The sequence below is a fragment of the Choristoneura fumiferana genome, chromosome 7, assembly GCF_025370935.1.
Source record: "Choristoneura fumiferana chromosome 7, NRCan_CFum_1, whole genome shotgun sequence".
Lineage (NCBI taxonomy): Eukaryota > Metazoa > Arthropoda > Insecta > Lepidoptera > Tortricidae > Choristoneura > Choristoneura fumiferana.
Window position 1 is genome coordinate 283060 of NC_133478.1, and position 25025 is coordinate 308084.

The following is a 25025-nucleotide window of genomic DNA, read 5'->3' on the forward strand; positions in this document are numbered from 1 at the left end:
TATCCAACACAAAATGACTATGAACCATAATAAAGAATTAGTTTGGTATTGCTTGTGTTTTATTTCACTTTTTTATGTACTTTTGTCAAGTTTTAGTCGTGGTGGCGTCATACAAGACATTACAGTACAACCAGAATGTTAATGTCAGTCGGGACTCGTCAGTTTATATTCGTTTTAGTAAAGATTCAAATGAGAAAAAAAGGGAAAACTGATATTTTGTTTGAAATTTCGATTGACATTAAGCTAACTATGTAGTTTAAGACTTTACAGATAAAGAGTCGTTCTTGAAAATAAAACGAAAATGCCCTTGTGGTTTTCATATACTTGCTGAAATGCATTAAAGCTTCTGCAACCCATGTGTGTAGCCTAACACAATCCCTGCAAGGTTTACCACACTAGATCTCTTTTTAACCCTCGACGCAAAAAGAGGGGTGTTATAAGTTTGACCGCTATGTGTGTTTGTCTGTCTATGTCATCGTACCTTAAACGGGTGGACCGATTTGAACGCGGTTTTTTAGTTGAAATCTGGTTTTCTAGCGATGGTTCTTAGACAAAATCGATTCAGCCGTTTTGAGATATTGAACTTTGAAGTGACAAAGTCGGGGGTTTTCGAACTTTTTGTTGGTTAGGTTTTCGATATTGAAAAAGAAACTGTTTCAAAAATAAAGTGATTTACGAGTAAATAGAAATGAGCTACGTGACAAGGCTTACGCCATAATATTATGGCCGCTGTTTGATTTGAAATGACCTTGGATCTCATGAGACCAGCATGGCGTTCTTATCATGCTAATGAGGTGTGGTTGTCCGCAGGTGAACGGGTCGTGGGGGCTGCCGGCGTTTGTCTGCGACGTCTACATCGCGATGGACGTCACGTCTTCCACTTCCAGCATCTTCAACCTCGTCGCCATCTCTGTTGATAGGTAAGTGATCAGTACGTGTTTTTAAGCTTTATTCCAAAAGTTACGTGAACGATTTTTTTATTTCCCTTTGAGTCCCTAAATTAGTGTCCTACCGAAGTTGTAGTTTCATCATGTTTCGGCCAAAAACTGCCGAATTTTTCGGCTTGGTCAAAAGTTGCAACATTGTAATTTCGGATCGCGTCCAGCTTGCTTTGTTGTACACTCAGCACTGCTAGCATTGGTTAAATGTTTGCAAAAAAATAGAATAGTAGTACCTACACGAATTACAAATGTTTCATTGTGCATATGTCAAAAGAGAAGGATCCACCGATATAGGGATATTATCTCGTCTAAAAAAGCAGCTGGTCTAAGTATTAACTGGTCTAAAAAGTAGCTGGTCTAAGTAGCAAGTGGTCTAAGAAGCAACCAACTGGTCCTAAACTGTTTTTGTCGAAAACTTGAAAAAATATAGGTTAGGTTACCGCCTCCTGGCGATGTAGCGGGTTATTCCGTTGTACCGCTGCGTCGCTGGCAGGGCGACGAGGAAGGAACATCCCGGGGGTTTTAGTGGGTAAAAACCCCACATAACCTAATCGCCTCCCCGTGGTGATGGGGTATCTGGTGGCAGATTTCCCCCGGGCAAAAAAAAAAAAAAAGGTTAGAATTGTGTCAAGGCGCAAAGCGCCTCAGCCACGCGGTATAGGAGCTCCGCCGTCCACTTTGAGTCAAAGAATTTTAGACCTCTTGATACTTTTACAAGTTGCTACTTAGACCAGTTGCTTCTTTTTTTTTTTTTTGACTGGATGGCAAACGAGCAAGTGGGTCTCCTGATGATAAGAGATCACCACTGCCCAAAGACACCTGCAACACCAGGGTGCAACCTAGAGGCCTAAGATGGGATACCTCAAGTGCCAGTAATTTCACCGGCTGTCTTACTCTCCACGCCGAAACACAATAGTGCAAGCACTGCTGCTTCACGGCAGGATTAGCGAGCAAGATGGTGGTAGCACCTGCTTCTTGGACCACTTGCTACTTAGACCAATTACTAATTTGCTACGTAGACCAGCTGTTTTTTAGACGAAATGATACTAACCGTATTCAACGATTTTAACACGTCTATAAAAATTGTTACCATTGGTTTGGGTTTAGGCAAAAAAGCACGTTTTGGGTCGGATAGATACTGCTCTAAATATATGCTGTTGTTCTCAGGCATTAATGCTGTTAGAGCTGGTCTAATCTGAAATGAATGACGCGCCCTACCACCGCATTTACGCACAAGAATGCAAATTTAAAATACAGGCGGCATACACACATAAAATGTAATTGTTGTTGGTAATTGTTTAACCGCGGCTTCGCACACGTAAATCATTAGAGCCTTTTTAAAAATTCCCTTGGGAATTCCCGAAAGTGAAATCGTGGTTTTCATTGACGTTCCATTAAAACAATCATGTAAAATTTCATGACTCTAAGCCAAGCGGTTATTGTTTCAATATTTTATCCCTATCCCGTGGGAATATCGGAATTAAAAGTAGCCTATGTTTTATTCCAGATGTCCAACTATCTGCGTACCAAATTTCATCCAAATCTAACCAGCCGTTTCGGCGTGAAGGAGTAACAAACATACTCACTCACTCGCTCACTCACTCACTCAGTCACAAACTTTCGCATTTATAATATAAGTAGGACAGTAGGATGTATATAAGTAGGATAATCTAGGATAATCAACTGATTTAGTTGAGGGACGCGTTGTTTAAACAAGCTCTGCGGCAGAACTAGTTTATAGTAAAAGTTGTCAGTAAAAAGGTAACACTGAAAACCAGCGTTGGATTTTTCGCAGCACCATGCTGAGGACGCCCTTATTTTCACTTTTCATTTGAGGTTAAGTTAAGCGGCATTCATCATCCCAGCCTATACACGTCCCACTGCTGGGCACAGGCCTCCTCTCAGAACAAGAGGGCTTGGGCCATAGTTCCCACGCGGGCCCAGTGCGGATTGGGAACTTCGCACGCACCATTGAATCGCTTCGCAGGTTTGTGCAGGTTTCCTCACGATGTTTTCCTTCACCGCAAAGCTCGTGGTAAATTTCAAATGTAATTCGGCACATGAATTTCGAAAAACTCAGAGGTGAGAGCCCGGGTTTGAACCCACGACCTCTGCTTGAGAGGCGATAGGTCAAACCACTAGGCCACCACGGCTTCCAGCGGCAGCGGCAGCGGCATTAAAATCTGATAAATATTATAACTAGTGGCTTTATACCTCGCGATTTCAGTTCAACCCAAAATAAAAACATGGAAATAAAAACAAAAACAGAATCCAAAAATCCATATTATCATGTAACCTGCTCACAAATTTTCACGACGATCGGTTGAGAAAGTGCGACCTGTGCCCTTAGTGTAAGTTTTCGGTTACAAAATACGTCTCAATCGCGTTCGCGCTAAAATATCAATTTGTATGGAAACACGAACATCGCAAACGTTCCACTAGAGGCGCTGTTCGTGTTTCCGTATAAATTGAGATTTTAACGCGAACGCGATCGAGACGTAGTATTTTGTAACCGAAAACTTACACTAAGGGCACTGTAGAGGAGGAACGACGTGCAGACTGAAACACAGACGCTTCGCTCGTGTTTCACGTTGGCTGAGTCAGAACAAAACTTACGGCCTCTGTACATCGCTTTTTTTACACGCCGGTGCGACACGTTTATCGACGTGCTTTTGACTGCTCTATGGAAAGAGAGAGTGCCTAAAACACAACGTTTCCAAAATACCACACACACTACATTACCTATTTACCACATTTCTAGATTACCAGATTCTCATTAAACCACATTGTTACAAAATCGAAGATTAACTCAAGGAAGTAATTTTTGTGGTGGAATATCTTATTTTGGACATCTGGTATAATGGTATAAATAGGAAATGTAGTAGTTTGAAAAATATATTGTGCTATTTTATGCACCAGGGTAATAAGTTCGGTGCGCAAAGACTCTTACGGAATGGAAATTCTTTGCTCCCTCGTCAATTTCCGAAAATTGCCTACAATCCTGGCCCTGTACTACAAACGCTGACGCTTATATTATTTAATACCAGAGTGAGAGGGACGGCATTTCACGGTATGATACGAACTTCAATTTTAGAATTCCGTAGTAGCCCTACATTTTTGAGAATGCTCTGCAACGTACCTTCAGCCAAATATGTGGTCTACCACCCTAAAGTTGATAATCGTTTGCACGTCATGAAACAATAATGCCAATAGACGTGTCTGCCAACTTGAAAGTTTTACTTTAGCGACATATTTGATAGGAACTTGTAGACCACTTATTTGGCTGTACATTCCTGCCCCCAGGTACATAGCAGTAACGCAACCAATAAAGTACGCCAAGCACAAAAACAACCGTCGCGTGTGGCTGACCATAGTGCTGGTGTGGCTGGTGTCCGCGGCCATCGGCGCGCCGGTGGTGCTCGGCCTCAACGACTCACCGCAACGCAACTACGACGAGTGCCTGTTCAATAGCCAGAACTACGTCATCTATTCCTCGCTGGGCTCCTTCTACATACCCTGCATTATGATGATGTTCCTGTATTATAGTATTTTTAAGGTAAGTCTCTGACGTCACTGTTTTAAGGTAAGTCCTGACGTCACTGTTTTAAGCCGCTTGTAGACGTCCGTTATTTTCACCGGGCAACAGACCGTTTTATTTTGCTGGACCTGGGGGGTTGTGTGGCTTACAATGAATGTGTTATCACCCAAATAAGTGGTCTATCAATTTTTAAAAAGTTCCTATCAAATGAATATGTCGCTAAAGTCGAACTTTCAAGTTGACAGACACGTCTATTGGCATTATTCTTTTATGACATGCAAACGATTATCAGCTTTAGGGTGGTAGACCACATAATTAGATGATGGTACCATCAGCCAAACAAGTGGTCACTCAATTTTTAAACAAGTTCTTATCAAATGAATATGTCATTGAAGTCGAACTTTCAAGTTGACAGCCACGTCTATTGGCATTATTGTTTTATGACATGCAAACGATTATCAACTTTAGGGTGCTAGACCACATAATTGGCTGATGGTACATGCACCGGGCACTTGTCCGGCGATTTACTTAACCATACAACACCAAAAAAACGGTCCGTTGTCCTGTGAAAACAGCGGACGTCTACAACAAGCGGCCTTAAGTTATCGCGATTTTCACCCCTTAAGGCTCTGTTTCCACCAGAGATGTGCGCGGATGTATTGCGAGGAATGTGTTTTTCATGAACCAACAGAGACGCTTCATTTACCTCGCCTCGCTCCGCTGAAGTGTTTCCACTAGAGATGTGCTGTGTGAGAATGGTAAATGAGTTTTTATTGATTCCCGTGTCGGGGCAAATATTTGTATGAAAAATACGAATGTTTGTTCTCGGGTCTTGGGTGTTTAATATGTATTTAAGTATGTATCTATCTATATAATTATATTTATCCGTTGCTCAGTACCCATAACACAAGCTTTGCTAAGCTTACTTTGGGACTAAGTCAATTGGTGTGAATTGTCCCGTGATATATTTATTTATTTATAATTATGAAAAACTCGCTACACATACTCGCACAAATCTGGTGGTAACGCAGTCTAAAGGGTGAATGAAGCGTAACTTTTTGAGTTGTGAGTCGCGTATTTTCGCTCCCGTAAATTTCTGCTGCATTCGGTCACAATATACGTAACAAATTCGGTCTTGCAAAAGTCCAGTTTTCTACAATGAGTTGTACACAAATAGGACTTATAAATGAAACCAAAATCACACGGCCGAAAATAGGTGATTCACAATTCAAAAATTACGCTCGTCTAGCTTCACCCATAATGAAACTAACTGGAAAACGGCCCGTGTTAAATTATCTAAATAATACGCAACTTGTTAAAACTGTCATAACGTCCCAACAAAGAAGGACGTGCATTGCCTCTTGACGTAATTCTTATCTGATTGATGTTTTTTGAATCGCTAACGATCTTGTAAATATCGTTCAATCACGTTCTTTTAAATCTAACTTCATTTGTTATTGCTTAATCGAAACATCAAGAGATGACAGCTGTCATGAGTGATCTGTGTTCAGTTCCCACTGATACTGCGGGTGGATCGAGAGACGTCAGGATGACTTTGATGATTGATGACATTTAAAAAGAAAATACTTTTTTGGTCGAGGAGTCGCACTGATTACAATTTTATCTTAAGAGTCCACCCACGCCAAACTGCGCGAGCGGTTTTGTACCTCACCCCCGCGACCCCTCTGAGATAGATCGCGTGCAACCGCGATTTGTTCGTAGGCGTTATCTGACAGCGACGCGTTTTCGCGCGCAGCGCGGCGAAATACGGTACCGCTAAAGTTTATCAGAAATGTCAAAACGATCGTTTGTTATGGAGTTTGTATTGAATACGTCATATACTGACTGCTATGACAAGGCTATGACGTTACAATTTCCCACGTTCAAACTGATTCAATTTTATGTACTTAGGTACTTAGATAATTCGTTTTTATTAACTTGAAAATCGCCGAAATTACGAAAATGTGAAAATTCGGTTATTATGAGTATTTTCAAAGCTGCATTCCAATACAATACAATGACTCTTTATTGTACTCCGGTCTGAGTGGAGAGTCTTGGAGAGGCCTATTATGTCCAGCAGTGGACGTCTTTCGGGTGACACAATACTAAAGTTCACCTAACTTTTATTTTCTTAGTACACTTTAATTTAACTATGGCCTATGAAATACACCTACATTTCTAAAAGTGTATTAGTAATTCTTGCTAGAGAAATACCTATATCAAAATATTAAAAATTAAGCAAGATATATTTCTCAAAATGTAGACAAAACTGAAGATAACTTATAATACCTATACTCATTTAGGTAGGTATACACTAAAATATGGATCCATTTGCAGATAGGTATCGATTTTTTATTTGAAAACCAAAAACCTCATTTGCTTCGTACAGTCGGATAAAACATTCAAGGACATAACATTGCCTGGCGGGCAATTTTTTCAATCACAAGTGGACATTATATTGAGTAAAATTACCCACGTTTATAATTTTATAAAGCACTTACGTTTACAAACTTAAATTTTAATAAACACAAAATAAACATTGTACTTTGCTCTGATAACTGTTATTTTTATATGTTTTATGTACAATAGAGAGTTATATAAGCCCTTTATTGAACAAAAAATACTCATTCGTGACAATCGATTTTATAAGAAAATGGCCCTAAGGCAAAGTTGACGGTTTTTTGCCCAAAATTCAGAACCAACATAAAAAATACAACCGAATTGATAACCTCCTCCTTTTTTCTGAAGTCAGTTAAGCTCAGGCTTCTAATAGACTCTCGTTAATAATCCCCTTTTTACAGCCCTTAATGCACAATGTACTTTTGTGTCAATATAAGTTCCAATTCCAAATATTACCCGCTATGATCCTGTTACAACAAGGCCATAGTCGGTAGGAAAATACAAACTGAAATATAGATGCACAGAAAAACCAGAAAAAGAGACCAGCATCCTCAGCATGACAGAGGTGTCAACTTCTAGATTTTTTCTCGCCTGCTTGCCTAAATATCAAAATTTTCCAGGCGTTACTCCAAACAGGGGACAGGGGGTCCTGTCAAAAATCAGCAATTTGTATTCAATCAGTGTTCTATCAATGTCGTATGTATACAAACACCTCTATATTATGTTTGAGTTTTCTAATAATTTTATCATATTTATGAGTTTAACGCTAATAACCAATAACAAATTATAACAACAACAGTTTGTATATGACACTAAAAACACCGATTGAATACAGAACTAGGCCACGTATGTCCCCTTATTTTTAATAGGAAGTACCACCTACAAAACTTTGATATTTCGGCTAGTAGTAGGTCAATGTATGGTTAATTCTTAGAAAAAAAGTTAGAGGTGTCACTACTTCAAAACCAAATAAAAGAAATGTGTCTTTTTATTTGGTATTTTTTTTTAATTTATATGATTTTTGAGTGGCGATGTAAATCTATATAAAGAACAACTTTAAAATTTGAAACAAATCGCTTGATTACATACTGATAATAAATACATTAAAAAAACAAAAGTCAAGAACTGACACAAGTAGGATATTCATACTCAACATAAATATTCTTGGAGATACGAGTACTCGCAGAAAAACTGTGCCCATTTGATAAAAGGACGGCTTACTAGAAAAACAAACTATGAACTGTTACCTAACGACTAAATGCAATCACTTTGTCTGAATTAATAAATTATTTTACTATTTTAATTGTACTTTAGATTTATAAAACTGGAGTTCCAAGAGTGGAGAAATTACGTATAAAGAAAGAAAGAAGGATATTTTATTAACACTAATACAAAAAGCACAAAGTGCAGTATTTGAACCTGTAAGTGAGAACTTTTTCTACTATTATAACGCATGTGGGCAATGTTGTCTAAATAACTTTGCCCGTTATAAAATTCAATCAATAAGTTACTTTGCCCAACGATTAATAAAGTAAAATATCTGTTTTTATATAAGTCATGTTATTTAGTGGGTGTCTCAAAATAATGTAGGTACTTACTGTACTAAAATAGTGCTTGTGTAGTGTAGATGTATCATCATCTGGTTCAGAGACCTCAGTGCGTTTTTTACTGTAGAACATGTTAATCCAGGGTATTTATTACCTGTATGGCAAATTTCATGCAAATCCGTTCAGTAGTTTCTACGTGAAAGAGTAACAAACATCCTCATCGCCATACTTAAAAAAAATGTTTAGAATTTTTTTTGTAGAGAATTTTATGTAGATTACTTATGTTTTAGAACATTTTTTGCTGTGGTTTACCAGTTATTTACGAAAAACTAAATGGGACTTTTACAAACTCCTCCCCACCCGTTAGCTCTACCCCACCATCAGTACCTACTTTTAGTATGTGGTCTTAAACACCATCCCTACAACTATGCCAAAATTGACTTATACGCGAGATTTCCCCGGAGAGGCAGTTTTTGGTCTTCGTTGGGTAGGCTATATACTCGTACCAGACACGTATTAAGTTTGAACACATGTCCTATATTCCTACTATGGTAGTTATCAGTTTATAAGTAATAGACAAAATATGGAGCCAATAAAACTATTTAGACTACTAACCAATTTTTCTGTACTTACCTAATTCTTGTAATAAACAACACACTTACTTTACAACTTCTGACATTGTTTACCGGCGAATGTCTCGGCCTAGCGAAAGCAATAGAATACATCATCCTAATGAAACTCAGTAAAACTGTTATTTTTACAGATTCTTTCAGTTCCTTGCAAGCTCTGGCCCGGTTCCCATTCGGTTCACATTACCAATTTCCGATCATTTCTGAAGTTAGAAATCTGTTACTGACATGTTTAAATAAAAACTATTCCGTGTCCTTCGCGTGGGTTCCAGCTCACTGTGGGATATCTGGAAATGAGAGAGTAGACAGATAGCCAATGAGGCAGTGGAGAGTGGAGATGTGAATATTTTTAGAAACTACGCGCATGACTTGATAGCTCTTCCTGGATTTACCTCAGGGAATCCTGGGGTGAATCCTGGGCCCAAGACGGTTCTAAGGGTCGTCATTATCGTGCCATCCAACTTCTATACCATAAAGCCCTGGTTTTGGAAACTGAGATTCGGTAAAAGGTTACAACAATACTGACTCGTATGCGACGGGTCATGTTTGCACCCCAGCTCACCTTGCTAAGCTCAATATTATTGACAGCCCCACATGCGAATGTGGATATGAAGAAGCTGATTTAAAACACATCATCTTTGTTTGCTTTCGGCGCGACCGATCAGCTCTTGTCAAAGGTCTCATTTCTCTTCAAGTTCCTTCCCTTCATCCATATCCTGCTTACTTTCAACAGCTGACCTCCATGTATATCAACTTTTAGCAGATTTTATCCTATGTAATGATATTAAAATTTAGACAATACAACATATGTATATATATTTTTCCTCTTCTAATATCCTATTCCTTTAACACCTGATTTTTTATTCAATATTCCAAATTCCGTTCCTACCGATGATTTTTAAAACCTTTACCCGTTTCCCCGTTTTTACCCCGGGCCACAGTGCACAAACCGTGCGGGCCATAAAAAAAAAAAAAAAAAAACTTCTGACATCTTCTGACATGTTGTCTGTCATTGTACGAGTATGAGGGCTTCTTGTTTTTTTTGTGCGTTATTTAATTTATTTCTCGGTGTTGACTATCCTAAAACACCTTAAATACCCAAAATACAGTGATAACGTAATTTAATAATAATTTCCTTACTCATAGATTGAGTGTTATGAAAGAAGTGTAAATGTAAAAGTTTTTTCGTAATGAATTTTGTGGAGAAAAGCGACGCAGGTCATTCAGGCAGAGCACCTAAGCGCTCACTGTTTCTCTGCGTTGAAGTGACAGAGAAGCAATATGTCGTCGGCGTGGCGTAAGTCTTTGCTCATCAAAAATTTGGAAATAAAATAAATGCAAAGAAATTACGATTTAGATTTAATAAATAACACGACAGATATTATTATTACGTTTTGTTTGTAAATCAGACTTAGTAATTTGATTATAGTGTCTTTATAAATAACGGAGTATTTTTGGTTTCTAAATCAAAGTAAGAGCTCACTTTGGCAATAAAATCTATCGAGCCAAATTAGTTTAATCGTGTTTTGAAAGCAACGACTAACTCAGGAATACGATCAAGATTATCGTAATATTTTTTTTATTGCCACGAAGTACACCAATTTTATACCACGTCTGTTTAAAAATAGCAGTGACTGGCGTAGGTCGCCTCTTCTTTTTAACACCGACCGTATCCATACTATACTATACTAATATTATAAATGCGAAAGTGTGTGTGTTTGTGTGTATGTTTGTCCGTCTTTCACGTCGAAACGGAGCCACGGATCGACGTGGTTTTTGGCATAGAGATAGTTTATGGGCCAGAGAGTGAGATAGGCTACTTTTTATCCTGAAAAAATGCATAGTTACCGAGGGAAGCGCGCGATAACTGAAATCCACGCGAGCGGAGCCGCAGTCAAAAGCTGATTTTGATATATTTTTGATAATTTAAGGTGTAATAAGTATAAACTGTGTGGATTTGGCAGGCATTCTAAATTTGTGTCATTAGAGTTTTAAACTCAAGTACTCTTTCTTTTTACTGTTAGCCATTCTCATTAGTAGATAAGATCCCAAGCCACTGTTTTATAAATTTTGTGAGGCTCATTCACTCAGGCCAAAAGAGCCACGGCCTTAAATTCCCCAGCCGGGAAAATTTTATATGTTACAGCATCGGATCCGTGCTTGGAGTTTAAGTGCCAAAATTAGTAGTTCCGTTTCATTAGTGAATATATCCACTTAGTATCGATCCTTGTCTTTAGGATTAAAGGAGTGGATAAAGACCACGCAGTGTATGTACACAAGCACACAACTCTCCACGTTTCGGTATTCGATGCATCTCCTGTTTAATTGATGATGTCGTAATGTTATAATTCAACCCTTCTCGCATGTTGGATTTGGATTTGTTTGGATGGTGTTGGATTTGAAAGGATTAGGGCTGGTTAGGTTTCTAGTAGTAGTAGCTTTACGGCAAAAAAAATACCTTTCATTGAGTTTCTTGCCAAGTTCTTCTCAAAAGAGGTTTTTTAAACCAATTCATATACATAATAAGTGCTATAACTAGTTAGATCGGTCAGTATGGGAAAGTCTGAAACTACAAGACATCCTAACATCCGTTCTTCTGTTCTTAGGAACCATGTCATCGATTTTAATAGCAAGAAAAACTGCATTCATACATTTAAAAAAAACTTCCATTCAGCTCGGGAATCGAACTCGGACGTTTTGAAAAATAAAACATACATTATTTGGGTCAAACAATTGCAGATTTTTGTAAGTAAACATGTTTTTTCTGTAATTTAATAGAAGGTGTACATGAAGATGTGGCGTGCATTCAGTGTATGTCACTAAATCTTAATTTATAATAGTTAAATTTAGTACATTATAATTTATTACTGAATGTTAGTAATGGCAAATAATTACGAAAATTTACATTAGCATGTTTATAATAGTACAATCAAATAAAGTATTATAAATAATTACAAATAATAAAACCAATCATAATAATCTAATCTTAATTATAAATCATATTAATTTAATCTTAATACTAACTTAATAATCTAGTCTTAATAATCTAATTAAATAATGTTAATAATAAAACAAATATAATAATGTTAATCTAATAATAATAATAATGTAATAATACTAATAATAATTTAAAATTGCATAATGCATTCATTTACGTTAAATCATAAATGTCACTTTGCATTATATAAACTTTATAATATATATTTTGTATGTTGAAGCGGACAAGCGCACCGTTTTTATTAGTAGTTAGGAATCCGCATTGCAACCGCCTACGTCACGGCATAACCGGTTAGCGCGCTCGCCTCCTCCGGAGTTGCGTGTGCGCGACCGCCGCCGGACAGTGAGCTTGATGATACGACGCGAGACGCATGTCGCTCTGCTCCGCCGCTTTCGCTTACGATCCGCTTTTTTAATTACGTATGCGCCTAATATCAATCGCTGTGCTTGTTCCTATCTCTTCCATTTTCTCCTTCTAAGACTGTGCTTGACTTTTCATCTGTGCTTTACTAAACGTCGCTTTAAAATAAACTGTTAAACAGTGTTCTTGTTTACATTCGCCGCGACCCGCACGATATCCACGTAAGTGCTGAGTACTTCACCAGCCTACCAAAAATACATGCCATCCTACGTAAGTTCAACCTATTAAACCGTGAAATATCTGGTTCGAAGTACGCTTTTTTGGTAACGCAGGAGACGCCCAAACTGTGGGTAAAATAGTTGATTGGCCCATTTAAGAATATGAAATACGCATTTTATTTCTTCTAGATACCATGTTTCGTAGTAATATCTATGTTTTATTTTTCAAGACGACCGGCATCGATCCCGGAACTGAGTAAATGTTTTTTTTAAACGTATGAATGCAGTATTTCTTGTTATTAAAATCGATGACATTATAGTTTCAGACTTTCTCATACAGTCAGATCAAATGTGCCACCCTGTATAGCCTTAATTGAATAAAGATATTTTGACAGTAACTTTGACTCATAATCATCATCATCATCCTAGCCTATATTTCTATGTGCTGGGCACAGGACTCCTCTAAGAATGAAAGGATTTTATAACTTTGACTATAAACTTATTATTACTTTGATAAATTTAATTTTAAAAATGTTCAAGCGTTTAAAGTTCGGGCTCCAATGCAGACGCGGATTATCCGCGCAGCTTAAGCCGCTTTCGTAGTTATCTTTCCATTTAAATCTGAAATGGGTTTTTATTTATTTATGAAGCTTAATAGTGCGCAGTGAAGCCGTGGTGGCCTAGTGGTTTGTGCTGTCGCCTCTCAAGCAGAGGGTCGTGGTTTCGGATCCTGGCGCGCACCTCTGAGTTTTTCGAAATTTATGTGCGGAATTACATTTGAAATTTACCACGAGCTTTGCGGTGAAGGAAAACATCGTGAGGAAACCTGCACAAACCTGCGAAGCGATTCAATGGTGCGTGCGAAGTTCCCAATCCGCACTGGGCCCGCGTGGGAACTATGGCCCAAGCCCTCTTGTTCTGAAAGGAGGCCTGTGCCCAGCAGTGGGACGTATATAGACTGGGATGATGAATAGTGCGCAGTGTTAAGTTTAGTTGTGAATCGTATTTTAATATCACGTTGTAATGTAAGAGCAAATTATTAGGTATTAAAAGTATGATTTAATTGGGTACAAATCCACGAAAAGTTGAGAGCTGTGACAGTTAAGGCAATTGCTTCATGATCATGACTCATCTCCTAAGCGTGCTAATAGTGTAAATTGCAAACATTTTTTTCTAATAAAGTGTATCACTAAAATGTTAACGGTTCGCTTGGTATGTCTGTCCCAGGCTTTAAGGATAAGGGCACGGAAGCAGCGCGCGGCAAAGAAGCCTCCGATGCCGGAAGGCAGCCAGGCCGTGGTCATCGAGAACGTGGCGCAGACGCGCCGCCTCGCCGACGCACCCGACGCCGCCACCAACACCGGCAGCGGCAGCAACGAGGACGACCACGACGACAGGTCCCTACCCTACCTTACCCTGCTATCAAGGTCTCTTGTGGCGCGCAACGAGCAAGGCAGTGGTTCCGCCACTGACGCGAATGGAGCTAGAAAATTGAATGTACTTGGTAGTATACCGGCAGCGGCAGGAACGAGGACGATCACGACGGGTGCCGCCAACACCTTGTGAGTCATTCTCTAGGAGCAAGGCAATTGTCCCGCCCACTGCGGTAATGAGGGCTATCGTTTTTTGTCTCACTAGATGGCGCACTGTTGCGTGAGGTTTTTAAGTATGGCTTTCAAAGGCTGTTATTACGGGCGTGAAAACAAAGTTTAGATTAAAATCATATTTAATACACCTTAAAACCGTACCATGAAAATATCGAGCATGCCACAGTTTTGCATAGTCCCCGTTATGTTCGGAAAAAAGGGAGGACAAAGGTTTCCGAAAGACAAAACTGTCTCAAAACACAAAACATTCATTGCCCCGGAACGCATATTTGCCATAATTAATTTCAGATATTGCAAAATATTCACAAAGTTATTCTAATTATAAATAAACCCGCGTAGCTCACCCAAAAACTATGAGATTTGACATTTCGGAGACCTCACGCTACACTAGCGCCTCTAGTGGCGAATTCATACGCGATAGCCCTCATTGTCCCGCCCACTGCGGTAATTGTAGCTAGAAACGAGCTTGGAACTCGAATCCATATTGTAATACACGTTGTGTACACCAGCAGCGGCAGCGACGAGGACGACCACGACGACAGGTGGGAAACAAGTTTTTTAAAGTTAATCATCATCATCATTATTGTCATCTACAGCCGAAAGCCGGTTGCCCGCAACTATCGCAACGTTCTTCCAGTTTGGAAGGAGAAGAGCTGCATGAACAACAGTTTGTTGCTTATGCAACTGATACCTCTATCGTAAGGTCGTGAATAGTGCGCAAAGTAATTCTTTGTAGTATTTATAGTTGATTGATATGGACCCCTGTAGTGCTAGCGGTACGCCAAAAAAAGCTGCAAATGGTGTTAAAAGCATGATTATGAGAACGATTTGATCTTTAGGCCATAAAAATCAATTTGACCCGTAGCACGAAAAAAAAACCGGCCAAGAGCGTATCGGACAGGCCAGAAATAGGGTTGCGTAGCCATTACGAAAAAATTAAGTAATATTTTTCTAAGGATTTTGTACGGAATATTCCAATTTGAGGTATATTTTATACCTTAGGCTGCTAAATATTTTGCAAACAAATCACTGAATCGAAAAATATTTTTAGCAACCCCCTCATGATTTTAAAAGACCTATCCAACGATACCCAACACTACAAGGTTGGATGAGGAAAAAAGAATCACCCCCACTTTACGTCTATGGGAGATAGGTACTCTAAAAAAAATTAATTTTGTTTTTTTTATTGTACCATTTTGTTGGCCATAGTCTACATATATATTCGTGAAAAATTACACATTTCTAGCATTGATAGTCCCTGAGCAAAGCCGTGGACGGACAGACAGACAGAGACATGGCGAAACTATAAGGGTTCCGTTTTTGCCATTTTGGCTACGGAACCCTAAAAAGGAGAGGAGTTATGACGTCATCTTTTTTTTGTATGGGAAAAAAGTTTTCGTTCTGAAATCTATCATGTGTGGTATCTAATAAAAGGGCTTACTAAGCCGATTCTAAAAATATATCACATCATTATATTTCAGTCACTTGTTTTAAAAAATCATTTTCAAAACATACCATTATCCTCCAAATAATATGATACGGTTTAATTCTGATTCGTATGGCCTAGAGATCAATCCTTCCGATTTTCATGCTTTTAACACCATTTGCAGCTTTTTACTGAATTTCGGGATGTACCACTAGCATTACTGCAAAGTTACGCCTGATTCAATAATAATACGTGTCAATCCAAACAAACATTTTGTTTGAACTATTTTTTTAGTTAATAATGATCCTTTCCATTTCTATCGACAAATAGTTTTAAAACCTCATCAAATATTGTTGGAAATACGTCTCTAAACGAATAAAACCTATTATAGACGTTCGAGCAATCAAAGTGAATAAAAGTTTTCTCGGAGTTTGTTGTCACTTGGTACACCAATAGTCTGTTCAGAAAGTTGTGAATTACACAAAAGAATTCTATTTCTTTTCATCTAGTTCTCCGAACTTCTGAGTAAAACTGTAAATGGCGATAATTTTGTAGTCAGTTTTAAATCACCTTCAAAGAGACAGGATCCCTACCTAAGGTTCTATATCCCATGTTGTTGTTTTTTACAAGTTCCATTAACATGCGAGGTTTGTATGGAAATTTTGGTGTTGTGTGTGAATTTTCGACCAATTCGTGGTATCCGATTGAGCTGTAACTCTTGAAATAAGTACTTATAAGTTCGGTAACAATTTCAACGCTTAACGCCATTGAAGTAAAACTTGATACAGTCAACTGCATTAATATACCTAATATCTGCCACAGCGGAGCATGCTAAAATATCAAACACGACCTACCGACCCTAGAAATAGAATCGTATCAGATATTTATGCACGCTTGTTGTTTCAGATATTGGTGGATAGTGACTGTACAAACTCGTACGCAGTTCGGGTGACAATAAAGACAAAGTAACAAACTTACAGAGAAAAAAAAATCCGATCTGGCTACGCGGCGGGTGGTTCTCAGATCTAAGTAAAACTTTACGGGCAATTACCGGGCTTGGATAATTAATGGGATCTATTACATGGCGGACGGAAATCACGTTAATTTCGTTACGTCTTTCATAATTTCCCTGGAGTAACCTAATAATCTGAGGGCCTACTCCGAAATTCGAAAATCGAAGTTCGTATCGTACCGTCCCCTTCACTCTCGTATTAAATAGTATAAGCGTCAGAGGGACGGAACGACACGACTTCGATTTTCGAATTTCGTTGTAGCCCCGCTGTTCCTTAGAAGACGTCCGCGCTAACAAATTTTCAGTCTTATTATGTTTGGAATTAGGTTAAATTTGATATGTCCAGTCCTTCAATGTATTTTATAAAAAAAAACTATGTATATGACTTTATCTTCTTTGTCGATGAGAGTAAATTTTCTTGAGCTGTTACAACATGTAACATATTTTATACATTTTAAATAGAAAACTAAACGAGACGAGGATACCTACGAGTATAGGTAAAGGCAAATCCTAAACCATTAAAAAGGTAGGCTTCAAAGTTAGCAAACATATTCCTAGAAGCAATTCTATTTTTGTTGTAAACCTGTGGGATAAAGCTGATTTCACTTAAAGTTTGTGTTGCAGTTTCGACAAGCACTCTGTGGAGCTGGAGGCTGATGCGGAGGACTGCCACGTCATCCCCAACGACAAGTCTACGGAGTTCATGCTCGCGACCGTCGCCGACCAGCCGCCCAAGTAACTACCACTTCCAACTCATATTTATATACATATACTTGCAATTTTTGTATGTATGTTCCAAAACACGCCAAGTCAAGTTGAAGTGGGACCGGGCCGGCCATGTCAGCCCACACAACACAAAAGTTCACAATTATGTAGAACTAGCTTTTGCCCGCGACTCCGCCCGCGTGGAAATCGGTTATCGCGCGCTGTTCTCTCGGGAACTGTGCATTTTCCGGGATAAAAAGTAGCCTATGTCACTCTCTGGCCCATAAACTATCTCTATGCCAAATTGCACGTCGATCCGTCGTTCCGTTTCGAAGTGAAAGACGGACAAACATACAAACACACACACTTTCGCATTTATAATATTAAGTATGGATTGTAGCACTTGTAACTTTTGTGGTGAGCGAGGTTAACTACGTAACTATGAATTAACAGATAACCCAGAGTTAGAACCATCAAATGGTAAAGCATAAGGTAAGGATATAGGTTAAGATATACCGTAGGCGAAAGGCTAGCAACCTGTCACTATTGTACCGTTTTTGTCAAACTTAAAACCTAAAATTGCTAAAAGTGGCTCCGAAGCGGTAACGTTTCGTGTGCTCTGCCTACCCCATATGGGAATACCGGCGTGATGCTTGTGTGTAGACCCATCAAAGTGTTTGGAACTGTCCGCTCCAATCCAGGAGAAACGATGAAAAATTTAAATCGCACATCGTGCAAGTGGCTTTAATCGTATTCCTCTCGCACAGAAAGCCGAAAACGAACCTAAAGTGTGGTCCTTGTGGGCCGGATCGCAACGGCAACAACGACAGCGGCTACGCGACGTCTCAGCTGGACGAGCACGCGCCGCACACGCCGCCCGCCTCGCCCGCGCCGCACGCGCCGCACGCCGCCTGGAGGAAGAATGGGAACACTACCAGGCTCGACATTGACTCCAGGTGACTATAATAATAATCCCACAAGAACATTTCGGGCCACACACACGGGGAACATTTGCTCGGGGTTTCTCTGCGGGATAGAATTAGAAATGATGATATCCGCAGTAGAACTAAGGTTACTGACATAGCCCGAAGAATTGCGAAACTAAAGTGGCAGTGGGCGGGGCACATTGCTCGCAGGACTGATGGCCGATGGGGTCAGAAGGTTCTCGAATGGCGTCCGCGGACCGGGAGACGAGCTGTCGGTAGGCCTCCAACAAGATGGAGCGACGACTTGGTTAAGATCGCGGGATCGCGGTGGATGCGGAAAGCACAAGACCGGTCTGAGTGGAGAGCCTTGGGGGAGGCCTATGTCCAGCAGTGGACGTCTTTCGGCTGACATGATGATGATGAAGAACATTTCATGTTAAATGTTGCCAAGACGAGACCATGTAGCTCGCACTGTCAAAAAGTAATCAGATCTCTTGTAGAGCCAAGTTTCTAGCCCAGCTCTAAATCTATAAGCCCTAATTTTACACTAATGTTTCGACGAAATTCTACAGCAGTAGCTCGTAGCGAGTAGTTCGTAGCGCGTAGCAGCGTTTTCCCGCTATTAATCTCGTAGGCGTGCAAACCGTGGACTAAACTGGCGAGTCGGCCGCACGAACCTTTTGCAATTCGTCATGTGGGCTTGAACTTAAAAATCTATTCAATCTTTTAAACTCTTTCTGTGCGAAAATGTAGGTTTTTAGGAATATTATTATTTTTTTAGGAATATTAGGCATATGAAGAGTTCATAATAATATTAAATATATTGACCCGGATAATCTACGTCTTAAATCGAGTTTAGCCCGACATTGCAGTAGTAGTTTGCGGCAGTGCGCGTGTTGCAACAGCCGCGCCGAGTCGTGTTGCTCCTAAGAGGGCGCTACGGATTAGCCCGAAATATGTCGGGCTAAACTCGATTTAAGACGTGAGTTATTCTTGGTCAATATATTTAATATGAGTGAGTCGCACGGTAACTTCATGTGCAAAATATCAAGAGTTGTTGCGGTGTCACGAGCACGGCACCAAATTACGTTATCGCCTGGTACATAACGTTTTAAAGGAATAGAAAATTTTCATATTACTGAAAGTTAAAATACACTGGCTTATCCTGGTGTCTTTGAGCTTGTACTACGTTGTATTTGGATAGGAATAGCAAGCATATCGGGGACGAAGACTGCGAAGTTTCTTAGAGATTGCTTCGAGCCAATGAACCCTAACGCCAGTCATTTTACGCGACAACACTATCTCAATAGCCCGATAAGGTGGCAGCGCGGAGCTCAGTCGACCCGCACATCGATGTGACACATTGTGTGACTTCATATCGATACAGCCCAACGGTTGTAACGGGCTAGTTTCCTAATTTTCACTTCGCAATATAATCGAAATAACAACTGCGTGCTTTCTGGGGATACAACGAGTAGTAATTGTATAATAAACAAATAAAAACTACTATTATACCAACTTTAATGTATGACTAGCCGTTAAACGCGACTCTGTCTCCTTAGAATTTGGTTATCGCTATCCCGCGGGAAGTGCAATATTCCGGGATAAAAACTACAGTATACATGTGTCCTTCCCCGGGACTCGCACTATCTGTATACTGAATTTTATCTAAAGCGGTTCAGCGGTGTAGACGTGATCGAGGTAACAAACAAACAGACTTACAAACTTTCGCATTCATTATTATAGTGGGATTATATTGCTGTTTTTTCCTCAATTAAGAAAATAAATAATTATAATAGTCAAATTGAATTATATTTAAAACGCATAATGTGCATTTTACGGGCATAAAAGAAAAGACCAGCAAATTCGATGCGAAGCCTCAATTTTATTTAACATAAATATGTTTAACATAAAACTCTCAACCGACTCATGAACGCCTAGTTTGCACATATTATTTCACCAAAAAAACTTAACTTTTGTATCGATAGAAGTTCCATACTTTTGCAATTAGGTAAAGAAGAGGGACTCATTTTGCGAAATACTTAAGTATTATTGCTGATTGCTTACCTTGTAATTTTCTCTCCGTGTCTCTGTGTACATATTTTCTGTATCGCTTACTATTTCTAGTGCACAATAAAGAGTCATTGTATTGTATTATTTGTATTGTATAGCCTACCTTACCTAATGAGTATCAGAGATAATCATTATTGTTTAATACACTTGTAATCATAAGCGATTTTACCACTTCATTCCGTCAAACTGTATAGAATGAGGAGAGAGAGATAGCAATTACGATCGCGAGTGCTTGCGCGCCTTGGGTACTAAAGCTGGCTAAACACGTTACGGTTTGCCGAAGAAGTCTCCCTGTGCAGGTATACCTATCTGCGCTGGTCAACCGGAACGTGTATGGGAACTGATCTGTGCAGTATTTTCATCTGTGCAGGCGATGAAGCAAAGCCAAAAATAAATTCTTTCAAGTGACACCGTACGTACACCAGAACGTCCCCACACACGTTACATCTCTGGCAAACCGTAACGTGTATGGCCATATTTAATTTTCTTTGTCTTTAGAAACGCATCTCTGGCGCTGCGGTCAGAAGACGAGCAGGACGCGACGAGCCAGCTCGGGGACTGCAAAAAGGAGCGTAAGGCAAGCGCGGCCACAGCTCGGTTTACCATCTACAAGGCCAACAAGGCCAGCAAGAAGAAGCGGGAGAAGTCCTCCGCGAAGAAGGAGAGGAAAGCCACCAAGACGCTTGCTATTGTTTTAGGTGAGATCTGTTTGGCGCTTTTCTTTTTCTCACCCTTTGAAACAGGAATAGTTAAAACTGAAATTAATCCCTTTAAATCTAAGTAAAACTGCGCCAGCGTCCCTTGAGCCCGTTTACTAAGTACGGACTTCGGAGACATCAACGCGAATGACCCGTGCACTCTATTAAGTTTTTTTCTTAATCTCAGGGTATGGTCTAAAAGTCCCCTTAGGCTATGTTGTTTGCCTTCGTCATGATATGAAGCTAAAAGTTTGGGCGCAATCTCTACATCTGCGTATCAACAACTGGACCATTTGATATGACAAGAATGTTGACCGTTTACGTTATCCATCAAGCATCAAAATTTGAGTCAAGCAGAAAATCTACTTGACAATTGGAATTGAATTGTGTGTTTTAGTTTATCCGTTGTTTATGACTTGACTATACGATGGATTGACACGAAGCTTCCAACAGGTGTGTTCCTGGTGTGCTGGGGTCCTTTCTTCACGTGTTCGGTGCTGGACGCCGTGTGCGGCAAGCTCGGCCTTCCCTACAGCCCGGGCGTCACCGTGTTCATCCTGACCACGTGGCTCGGCTACATCAACTCCTTCCTCAACCCCGTCATCTACACCATCTTCAATCCTGAGTTCAGGAAGGCCTTCCGCAAGATCCTCCACTGCGGCACCTAGCCCATAGACTATTTGGTCGTCTTCACCCAGTAGGTCTCTCTGAAGTCTGAACGTCCATTTCAACCATGGTTTTTTTTAACTGACGCGATTATGCTTCCACCGGATAATAGTAAGTGCAGATGAGGCCAAACCTGTAGCTCACTAGAACAATCACTCTTGCCTTAAATAGGTCTAAATTGTATTTATCCAGAAAAACAGACTAAGGTAAGACTATCATCCATTTTGGTAGCAGTGAGTGCATTAAATAAATGTAGTAAACGCGTATAGAATCAAACACACGCCAACTCTCGTTGTTTTAAACTTTTGGAATTAAATTCAGAAGCAGTTTTAAATGGTATCAAAATTAAACCAAACGTATATTTAATGAAATACGGGGCGTTTAATTGCTCGAGAAGCTGAGAACACTCGAGTTGAGCCTCGCTCGAGGACGCCGCCCAGATACAGTCAAAACAACCCATTGTTATGGAATTAACAACGAAACTTATCGCGATATTGGTTTCGATACCGATTGCTCATCCGAAACTAGAAGAAATTTTACTATTTCGTAAGAGTTCTCCTTCCCTTCCCGAGACCTACTCGACGACCAAATATAAAGAGACTTTTGTACTAAAGACATTATAGATTTGAAATTAAGTGATACCTCAATTTATTATATTGTATGTTTATAGTAGAATTCTAGCATATCATTTTGTAAATAAATATGAACGTGTAAAGTGAACGTATGGACAAAATATGTGAGTACTTTAGTGACTTACGCTGACCGCGCAGCTTGGGCGCTTGCGGCGGTCTGTAGCTCTAGTCTTCAGTATCGTTATGATATTGTTACAGTTATGTACATGCCAAATTATATAATAGCAATATTAGTAAGATTTAGTTTTTTTAAGGTTGTGATTATTTTAATTTGAATTAAAGTCGTCTTAAGGTGAAACCTTTTCCAATGTAAAAATATCTAAAATATTTTTCTGGTGGATGAAGCATAATAAAGAAATATTTGATCCTTGCGATAACACCAGTCTTCAAAAGTATTTTTTCATTTTGACGCTGGTATCTAATGATAGCTGATAGGATCCATGTTTTGCCTTTCTCCGTCCATCTTTCTTTTCGTTTATTTGCCTGTATATTTATACGTAAGATAGATTTAGATTGTAGTTTGATGTCCTCAAGCGAAAATGCACTGCGAGATTTGATAAGGTAGGTATTACTCGCCAATGACCATATCAACAATAATGTGTAAAAATGATCTCGAGTAATTTAGGTAGCTATGTGTTAATTAACAAATGGTGTACATAGTCTAAACTTTCCAGTATTATATCGTATCTCACGCGACGTGGTTTGTAGTGACTACACTACGTCTTATTATGCTCATAAATTAGTGTCAACGTTTAAAAAATATTAAATTATTGTTTATGTTTTAAATTGTTCCCATTGTTAAGTGTCATCTATAGTTTGTTATGTTTCATATAAAATTAAAAATTTAACAGTATATGCATCAATGTTTTAATAATACGAAGATATTACAAAAAATTGCGTCACAGCCAATTTTTAAAATGTAGACATCCGACATTGGATTATAAAACAAACATGCATAGATAGTTAAATTTTTTAATGTTAAACTATACGGAGTATAGGAGTGGCTCAAAAATTGTACTGAATTAATTTACTTTAAACCTTAAGGAATATGAAAGCATTTTCAAAAGTACATACTGAAACATTGATGCACAGAAAAACCAGAAAAAGAGACCAGCGCTCTCTCCGATCTCTCAGCGATCTCTTGTCCGGGTGAGCGGTTAGTTCCATTCCAATGGAGTGCTGAAAGTTTCTCGATGAGGGCTAAAAGCATAGATGTCGCTAGTGTTGCTGCTTAACTGACTAAATAAGAAACAAACAAGCTGAGATATGTGGTGCAAAGAAGAAATACGTGTCTGTACTCCTGTCCAGTGGTGGTGTAGCGGTATAGCACGCAGCACGGAATGCTGAGGACATGGGTTCGATTCCCAGCGCGGGTCTCTTTTTCTGGTTTTTCTGTGCATCTATGTTTCAGTTTGTATTTTCGATATGGATTTTACGGGATGAGCGTAAAAGTAACAAAATTTGGAGTTGAAGTAAAAAATACAAAAAGACTAAAAATAAAATATTAATGAAAGCATTTTTTTTATTTGCTCTAATATAGGTATAGGTTGACAAACCGAGTTAGGAAAGAGTTTTTCAATATCTTAAAAAAATATGATGATAAAAACCGAATCGTCAGTGTCCACTGATTCTGTCACCTGTCATATTTATGGAAATGGGAGTAGATATCTGCACAAAAACAACAAAACATTGATTGTACAACTTGATTAACTATTGAATATTGCAATAACAGAATAATGTTCTTATTGTAAACAATAAATTACGACAGATGTGTTAATGCTCTTGTTTATTCGCTCGACATAACATACATACAGACAGTGACATTTAATGTATGTAATATTGAATGTACATTTAACAAAATTTAATGATGATGCAGACGGATTAATTTTTGAAATCATTCAACTCAAAAATACCATAAAAATATGTGTAAGAGCTATTAAACTACAGCCTAAATATAATTTACGACTAATTAGAGCTGTTATTTTTTACTACTCTACTAACTTAGTCGCATAACGCCACAATTGAGATGTATATGGCTGGATCATACACGTATATCAAAGTCAAAACTGTTTTGACTACTTACGAACGGCATTATCTAGTGATGTGATTTAAAAATCCATTTAAAGCCCCTCAAAAGTACTATCGTTATGATGTATAGTTATTTTATGTTTATTATTGTCCTTTAACGATTATTTGTTTACATGATTTTGAGCCACTTGTTGATTTTCTTAAGCCAATGTAACCGTATGGTTTCTATTCCGCATTGCAATATGCACTTCTATTATACCTAAGTAAGGCTCAAGAAACGCTCACGGAGAAGCACGAGCCAAGCGCTAGGATGGCTGAGTGAGTGAACTAATAAAATTTATGTTGCTCAACATTTACTTTGACGTAGTTGTAAACGTCGATATCTATTGAACCTATGATATGAATTATTGTTAAAGCCAGTTACATAGTTGTAAATATGTTAAGAACGCGACAGGGTTCCTGTTACACAAATAACTCGAATTATCTCCGCCGGAGTAAATTATTTATTTAAATAAATTAATATTTTAATCTATATCTATTAAATAGAAAATGAATGTTGTTGTGAATTTTTAATCTGGAGCTTCTGAATAACTATTTACGCGGGAAATAGATATAATGCTC

General features: G+C 38.9%; 1 protein-coding gene across 1 annotated transcript; it reads left to right on the forward strand.

Annotated features, from left to right (window-relative positions):
- The first annotated feature begins 807 nt into the window (after positions 1-807).
- LOC141429460 (dopamine D2-like receptor) lies at positions 808-23217 on the forward strand. The gene is made up of 7 exons (XM_074089768.1): positions 808-920; positions 4245-4497; positions 13859-14028; positions 17301-17411; positions 18149-18337; positions 20879-21078; positions 21532-23217. Exons 1-7 carry the CDS (start codon positions 862-864, stop codon positions 21744-21746), a joined length of 1197 nt encoding a protein of 398 aa, XP_073945869.1. The 5' UTR covers positions 808-861; the 3' UTR covers positions 21747-23217.
- Positions 23218-25025: the final 1808 nt, after the last annotated feature.